Here is an 8444-nt window from a genome sequence, read left to right on the forward strand (position 1 = left end):
GGGTCCGGGGTAGACACATGAGAGAGAGAGGAGGAGAAAGGGTCCGGGGTAGACACATGAGAGAGAGAGGAGGAGAAAGGGTCCGGGGTAGACACATGAGAGAGAGAGGAGGAGAAAGGGTCCGGGGTAGACACATGAGAGAGAGAGAGGAGGAGGAAGGGTCCGGTGTAGGCACATGAGAGAGAGAGAGGAGGAGGAAGGGTCCGGTGTAGACACATGAGAGAGAGAGAGGAGGAGGAAGGGTCCGGTGTAGACACATGAGAGAGAGAGAGGAGGAGGAAGGGTCCGGGGTAGACACATGAGAGAGAGAGAGGAGGAGGAAGGGTCCGGGGTAGACACATGAGAGAGAGAGGAGGAGGAAGGGTCCGGGGTAGACACATGAGAGAGAGAGAGGAGGAGAAAGGGTCCGGGGTAGACACATGAGAGAGAGAGAGGAGGAGAAAGGGTCCGGGGTAGACACATGAGAGAGAGAGGAGGAGAAAGGGTCCGGGGTAGACACATGAGAGAGAGAGGAGGAGAAAGGGTCCGGGGTAGACACATGAGAGAGAGGAGGAGAAAGGGTCCGGGGTAGACACATGAGAGAGAGAGGAGGAGAAAGGGTCCGGGGTAGACACATGAGAGAGAGAGGAGGAGAAAGGGTCCGGGGTAGACACATGAGAGAGAGAGGAGGAGAAAGGGTCCGGGGTAGACACATGAGAGAGAGAGGAGGAGAAAGGGTCCGGGGTAGACACATGAGAGAGAGGAGGAGAAAGGGTCCGGGGTAGACACATGAGAGAGAGAGGAGGAGAAAGAAACGTGGGAAGGAAGAAAGGGTAAGAAAGTGGGAGAGAAGGGGATTAATGAAGACGTAGAGGAAGATGACAACACAGTGTCAGTGAGCAGAACAGAACACCACACTGTGGAGTGGGAGGCCAGCAGACACTGTCCCCATTTACAGCACTCGGTTTCACTAAAGGACAGAGCAGGGCTCTTCTCCAGACAATCCTGTGACGGTTTCTGGTGTTTCAGTCAGAGAGGCAGGAAGCCATCCATTGAGAGGCCAAGGCAGCATTGTGTTACCTCTCCAACCAGTCAACAAGTCTCACAGTGAAAGGACTCATCTATCAGCAACTGAAACTCCCTCTTTGCGTGTGGAGGAGGTCATGTGTGAGTGTGTGTCTGTATATTTTGGGACGACCTGGGTGGAATATGTGTGTGTGCGTGTGTTTACGACTCTATGTGTGACTGTTCGTGTGTGAATGTGTATGTGTTTGTCTACAGTATGTGTGTGTGTGTGTGTGTGTGTGTGTGTGTGTGTGTGTGTGTGTGTGTGTGTGTGTGTGTGTGTGTGTGTGTGTGTGTGTGTGTGTGTGTGTGTGTGTGTGTGTGTGTGTGTGTGTGTGTGTGCGTGTGTGACAGCGTGACAGCCAGGGTGACATCACACCCCTGACTTCACCCACTTGTTGAGATGATTAAAGCCCTTCAGCTCCTGGAGGAGGGGGTGAAGACAAACAAATGTCTTTCAGTAATGAACTGGAAAATGTAGTCTTCAGGGATGGATGGGAGTGAAACTCTCCTGTTTGATGCTCTGCCACTTACATGCCACCATCACACACACAACCCGACGCATGGCCCGAGGTGGGCTGGGGGAGAGGAGGGGAAGAGGTGTGGTTTCCAGAACAGTTCAACCAGGAGACAGGAGCGCTCCGGCCCTTGGTCTAACTGTAATGTTTTATCAGGCCCCCGCCAGTGAAAGACACTGTCCTATCCTGTGTTGTTCCAGGGAGATGGAGCATGCAATTGTCTGCACATATGTGTGTGTGATGCATAACTTTGCCATAATTCCAGATGTAGTCGTACCTTGGTGAAGATAGGGGGCGCTGTGACAGAACCATCACCATGTAGTGAAGAAACTGGACTCTGCATCTGGAGGATAAGATAATCTGAATTTTAAGACAGATCGTATACTGCTGTGTGTGTGTGTGTGTGTGTGTGTGTGTGTGTGTGTGTGTGTGTGTGTGTGTGTGTGTGTGTGTGTGTGTGTGTGTGTGTGTGTGTGTGTGTGTGTGTGTGTGTGTGTGTGTGTGTGTGTGTGTGTGTGTGTGTGTGTGTGTGTGTGTGTCCTACCCGGTGTTGAGGTGCAGATAGGGGCTGGACCAGGGTGAAGCGGTGAGGTACGGCCTCGGGGCTCGTGGGTGAAGGTGAATGAATGGACAGGGAGATTGAAGTTGTCTTCTTCTGGGACCTGAAACAGAGACCGTATTAGGTTCCTCAGAGATGTCCTGACCGAGTGGCCATTTAGAGAGAGAGAACAAAACAGTGCAGTTAACGTACCACATTATCTGAGATAATAAAGATGTTGATGTCTAAAACACATTTCACTACTAAATACTCTTTACTTATTGCTCGCTCATTGCAATAATGGTCTGCTCTCACACGTCTAATTCCATAGACACACAAAGTGGGCAGTTTGCACCTTATAAATGACTTAGGAGCCTATGAAAATGCTCCCCACAAGGACTAAGATGATGACACAGAGAGTGAGAGCCAAGATGTTAATGTGTGAACAGAAGAGAGAATGGCAGAGTGAAGACAGGAAGGGAGAGTTGGGAAATACTCGGAGAGATACAGAGAGACAATGACAGAGAAAGATAAGAAAGCGAGATAACATGAGATGAGGAACCAAGGAATTCTGCACAAATATCCTCAGTAGAGAAAGTGAAACACCAGATAATGGATGCAGAGCAGAATCAGGCCGATACCCGCTAATTATCAAAATACAGAAGAGAGACGTTCAAGTCTACAACCACCTAAAAGGAAGCGACCGCCTACAGAGAGATGAACCTGGAGAAGAGTCCCCTAAGCAAGCTCGTCCTGGGGCTCTGTTCACAAACACAAACACACCCCACAGAGCCCCAGGAAAGTAACACAATTAGACCCAACCAAATTATGAGAAAACAAAAAGATAATTACTTGACACATTAGAAAGAATGAACTAAAAAACAGAGCAAACTTGAATGCTATTTGGCCCTAAACATAGAGTACACAGTGGCAGAATACCTGACCACTGAGACTGACCCAAACCTAAAGAAAGCTTTGACTATGTACAGACTCAGTGAGTATAGCCTTGCTATTGAGAGAGGCTGCCGTAGGCAGACAGGCTATGTGCACACTGCCCTCAAAATGAGGTGGAAACTGAGCTGCACTTCCTAACCTCCTGCCCAATGTATGACCATATTAGAGACACATATTTCCCTCAGATTACACAGACCCACAAAGAATTTGAAAACAAATCCAATTTTGTTTGCGTGAAATAACACAGCGTGCCATCACAGCAGCAAGATTTGTGACCTGTTGCCACAAGAAAAGGGCAACCAGAGAAGACCAAACACCGTTGTAAATACAACCCATATTTATGTTTATTTATTTTCCCTTTTGTACTTTCACTATTTGCAACACTGTATATAGTCTTAATATGACATGAAATGTCTCTATTCCTTTGGAACTTTTGTGAGTGTAATGTTTACTGTTCATTGTTTATCTCACTTTTGTCTGTTATCTATTTCACTTCCTTTGGCCATGTACAAATATGTTTCCCATGCCAATAAAGACTTTTGAATTGAATTGATTATATTACAGAAATAGGTCACAGGTAAGTTCTTAATGTCACGTGCACAAGTACAGTGAAATGCCTGTCTTACAAGCTCCAAGCCCAACAACGCAGTAATCAATACCAATGTAGCACACAAATGAATGTACATAGAGAGAAAGAGAGAGAGAGGGAGGGAGGGAGAAGGCCTGTATAAGCTTTCAGGACCAGGGCAGGCAGCCTTTACCATATTAACCCATGGGGACCTGTCATTATCTAAACGAGCCAGGGTAAGAAAGGTCATTATAGGGGTTTATAGGTCTAGTTAAATTAGAGCAGGCAGCTAGCCTGATTACCACCTGAAGGGCCCAGCTAACCTGGACCCTACCACAGAGTTAGGAAGGGGTTAAGGGTCACAAGGTGAGGGGTGGAGAGAGGGTCATGCTGAGACACTCCCACACACACACACACGCACGGAGGCACACACACGTACTGAGGCATGACTCCTGATCTGGAATTTGTCAAAGATCCTTCTCCTTCTGAGTCTGAGGATGAAGCACCTAAACAGAGGTACAGAGGAACGGGGAAACAGAGACCTTTTAGTGGAGAGTTTACATGAATTCAAATGACATTCATTTGTTTGACAGTGAGCCCAGATATATTGGAGAAGTTGTACCGATGCACCACAGGAGGTTGGTGGCACCTTAATCGGGGAGGACAGGCTCCTGCTAATGGCTGGAGCAGAATTAGGGGAAACCATGTGTATGATGCCATTCCGTCTGCTCCTTTCCAGCCACTACTATGGGCCATTCTCCCCTCGGCAGCCTCCACTGCCATGCACTCACCCTCGATGTAGACCTCTGCCGAGGTGTTGTCAGCGCCGAGACTGTTGGAGGCAACGCAGGTGTAGCGTCCCGTGTCTTCCTCGAAGGCCTCAGCGATCATCAGCGTGTACAGGTCACCATCCCTCCAAATCTGGACGTCAGGACAGTTGTGTAGCTCCCGCCCCTCACAGAACCATCTGGACATAACGGATGGGGGTAAGAGGGAATTTTTTCGCTTAAATACCATTGCTACAAACAGCCGTAGGCCCTACCAATGTGCTGACACAAGTAAGAGCCATTGCCCAACGTAGAACATTTGAATTGATTTCAGATTCTCAGATTATAATCATGACTGTGAAGAATGCGATGGAGGTAGTAGTAGTAGTATATGCCATTTAGCAGACGCTTTTATCCAAAGCGACTTACAGTCATGTGTGCATACATTCTACGTATGGGTGGTCCCGGGGTTCGAACCCACTACCCTGGCGTTACAAGCGCCAATCACCTGAGCATGGCCAAACACCTCACAAATCTGTGTGACATTGGTTTTGGGATCATTGAGATCTTTTGTAAATACAATTGGACCAACGTCACTTGTGTGCGAGTTTATTTGTGGCTACTGTGCATACTGTGGCATTTCGACATTAAGTTATTAGTCCCATTTGATTTACTTCTCTCAACACCATGTCCACTTTGCAGCGTAAAGAGACAAAGTCGTTTCAGACCTTTTCTCAAATATATGCTTTATACCCACACCTCTACCCTCTGGGCATGTCTGAGAGAGTGTTTCCATACCTGCTTAAACTCAGCCCTGGGGCAATGACAAAACACAGAGTTACGGGAAACAGTCCCCCCCCCCCAGACGTCTGAGGTTCTGCCTGGGCTGGAGTGTGGCCTGGTGAAACCTGCCTGGCTCGGTACCTCCTCACAGGGCTTCACTCACTCCTCACTGGCTTTGTTCTCCTCTCTGGGTCCCAGGAGGCATGAGACAGTCTAGTCTACCACACTAAACAGGCAAGAGACAGCCGACCACACTACGGAGGCGGTCTCATCACTGTTTACTGAGCCAACGATCAAACCAACCACTACTGACACCACCCAACTGCTTTAAAACACAGCCAATGACCCCCATAACCATCTCGCTCCTTCTTCTCCATGCTTCTTCTCCATGCTCAGGCCCTCCTATAAAATGAGAGCACATGCTTCTGCACAGTTAACCGGAGCAGTGAGTGGGAGGAGGAGCAGCAGGAGGACGAGCAGGAATTCAGAAGATTGCAGGAAGCACAGCTGTTCCGTTCCGCTGGTCGCAGACCTCGGGACATTCCAGCCCTCTTGGCGCGTTATATAAAATGCTATGCATTCTGCTGTTTGCCTTGTTATACTTTACATTATACACTCCACCCTGCTATTAATGAATCTACCAGCCCAGATAACCAGACAGACAGGTGTCACTTCATCCCCTATGATTTACACTTGATGGTGTGGGTGTGAGAGACGCCGAGAGGAGAGAGGGATGGAGAAAGTGGAAGACAGGGCTGGGTAGAAGGAGAGTATGAACGAGTGGCGTGCCAGGCAGGCTCAGACAGAAACAACGGTGTACACGACACTGTCATTACCAAGACGGGATCGCACATTCGCAAGTCATTAGCACCACTGACAGCTGGATGAGCCAAAGAGGTTTAGTCATCATATTCCGACGACTGGGACTGAGATGAACAAAAAGGGTTATTCCCCATCGTGTGTCTTAGCATGGCTAGCGAGGCTAGTCATAACGCATCCTATAAGTGGGACCACTGAACTGCTGCTACTGCCACAGCTCATACCTTAACCTCTCACGACAATAGACTTGGGAGTTGGGTCTCTTCCTTATCGCTCGATGAAGGGAAATGAGGGAAAGTTGGCAAGCTACAGCCTATCGTGTTGTGTGTTAAATGACAGGAAACAGAGCAGGGCTCAGAGATTGGGTGAAGGGCTGTTTAAGACATGCGGCCTCTAGCAGGAAGGCAGGGGGACCTCTTATCCAGCAGCAGCATGTCATCCACACAGGCAGCTGGAGGCCAAGTGTCAGCCACGCTCCAAACATCCACGGCTATCTCCACTGTACTGATAAAACAGACTGTGACCCACACACCAAGCCTTTGCACAGTGCTCTTTGACCCCAGAACATGGGTTTGCTGCTTGACATGTTTTATAGTGCTCAGTAATATCAAAGGCTTTGGTTGAGGCACAGAGACAGTTACAGGGTAATAGTTCACTGAGCTGACAGCAGCAGGCAAATGAAAGTCTTGAATGTTTGAGCAATGCAATATGTCTGAGTGTTTGGGGATACATTTTTTACATTATGGCAAGAGGGAAGAAAAAAGGCCATAACATGGTTGCTTCAAATCCACCTTCTGGGAATTTGCTCTGAATGTTAAATCCTGGGGATTTGTGTTTTTTCATTCTCAGAACTCAGACTGTTTCTGTTGAGTCTCCATCTCCCTAGGGTAATCACAGTGACTCGTAGTCTCCTTCAGATTCTCAGATGCTGTCAGTTTGAAATATCCCCCACTGCAGGAACCACGCTGCAGGAACCACACTGCAGGAACCACACTGCAGTGATCACTTCATCTGTAGCAGAATCATTTGGACATTTGGTGGAACACCAAATTAAACACATACTGTACAGAAAACAGCATATTACGAGTCATTACATCCTTATGTTAATGTATTTACAGAGCTGTGTGTGGTAGCTGTGATGCTGAGTGATAAGGAGGGTGTGTGTGTGTGTGTGTGTGTACAAAACATAGTGAACAGAGACCAGTAAACCAGCAGGGGAAGTGTGTTTTCCATGATCCAGACAGTCTTAGTCCAGGCCCCAAGCAGATAAAATCAACTTTTTACGGTACTGCACAAACTGAACTGTGTACTAAATACCCAAAACAAATAAAACTGGCAATCAGAGTATTCAGCAGTGGTCAGATTGAGGCTTGTTAATAATTTTCCATTGTGGTTGTGGTACAGCTCTGTCCTGCCAGCCACTCCTCCAGCTCTAAGTCTCAGTCAAACAGTGTAACACGCGAGACAGCATGTGTCATACAAACTCCCTGTGTTTTATAGGCGTGAAGGAGCATGGCTTTGGATGGATTACTGTACATTCACTAGGGTCCAGTTTGGTAGAAATGCAAAAGCTAGCCATAAAGAGGGAGAACGAGTAAAGTAGGGCAGCCAGGAGCTCAAGTTGAACCTAGCAGGCAGCCAGAGTTGCAGAGTATACGTTACCCACTCCCGACGAGCACCACAATAAAACCACATATTAATCAAACCCTAATGACCTGCTATTACGTGTAATTACTGAGTAAACTCACTTAGAGACAGGCTCCTTTTTTAATCCCCACTCCATTTAGCTCTGTTTAGCCAGGCACTGTGGAATGTGCTGAACACGACTCATTGTTCTCTCTCACTGGTCTCACTGTTCCCTCTCACTGGTCTCACTGTTCCCTCTCACTGGTCTCACTGTTCCCTCTCACTGGTCTCACTGTTCCCTCTCACTGGTCTCACTGTTCCCTCTCACTGGTCTCACTGTTCCCTCTCACTGGTCTCACTGTTCTCACTGTTGCCTCTCACTGTTCTCACTGTTCCCTCTCACTGGTCTCACTGTTCCCTCTCACTGGTCTCACTGTTGCCTCTCACTGTTCTCACTGTTCCCTCTCACTGGTCTCACTGTTCCCTCTCACTGGTCTCACTGTTCCCTCTTACTGTTCTCACTGTTCCCTCTCACTGGTCTCACTGTTCTCACTGTTGCCTCTCACTGTTCTCACTGTTCCCTCTCACTGGTCTCACTGTTCCCTCTCACTGGTCTCACTGTTCCCTCTCACTGGTCTCACTGTTCCCTCTCACTGGTCTCACTGTTCCCTCTCACTGTTCTCACTGTTCCCTCACTGGTCTCACTGTTCCCTCTCACTGTTCTCACTGTTCCCTCTCACTGGTCTCACTGTTCTCTTACTGTCCCTCTCACTGGTCTCACTGTTCTCACTGTTCTTGCCTCTCACTGTTCTCACTGTTCCCTCTCA

The 8444-nt window shown here is 48.1% G+C and overlaps 1 protein-coding gene across 8 annotated transcripts in view; it reads right to left on the reverse strand.

The window, feature by feature from the left end:
- Positions 1-8444, reverse strand: part of LOC124037838 (palladin-like) — a 164615-nt gene that overhangs the window by 64027 nt on the left and 92144 nt on the right. For 6 of the 8 annotated variants that reach the window (XM_046352960.1, XM_046352959.1, XM_046352956.1 and 3 more), the window contains 4 exons: positions 4414-4589; positions 4062-4128; positions 2107-2224; positions 1840-1905 (listed from right to left, as the gene is read on the reverse strand). In XM_046352960.1, the coding sequence (XP_046208916.1) occupies positions 1840-1905; positions 2107-2224; positions 4062-4128; positions 4414-4589 (427 nt within the window). Of the gene's footprint in view, positions 1-1839; positions 1906-2106; positions 2225-4061; positions 4129-4413; positions 4590-8444 lie in introns of those variants that run through there. The other 2 variants (XM_046352957.1, XM_046352962.1) reach the window with 2 other exon arrangements.

The sequence above is a fragment of the Oncorhynchus gorbuscha genome, linkage group LG06 (genome assembly GCF_021184085.1).
Source record: "Oncorhynchus gorbuscha isolate QuinsamMale2020 ecotype Even-year linkage group LG06, OgorEven_v1.0, whole genome shotgun sequence".
NCBI classification, from domain to species: domain Eukaryota; kingdom Metazoa; phylum Chordata; class Actinopteri; order Salmoniformes; family Salmonidae; genus Oncorhynchus; species Oncorhynchus gorbuscha.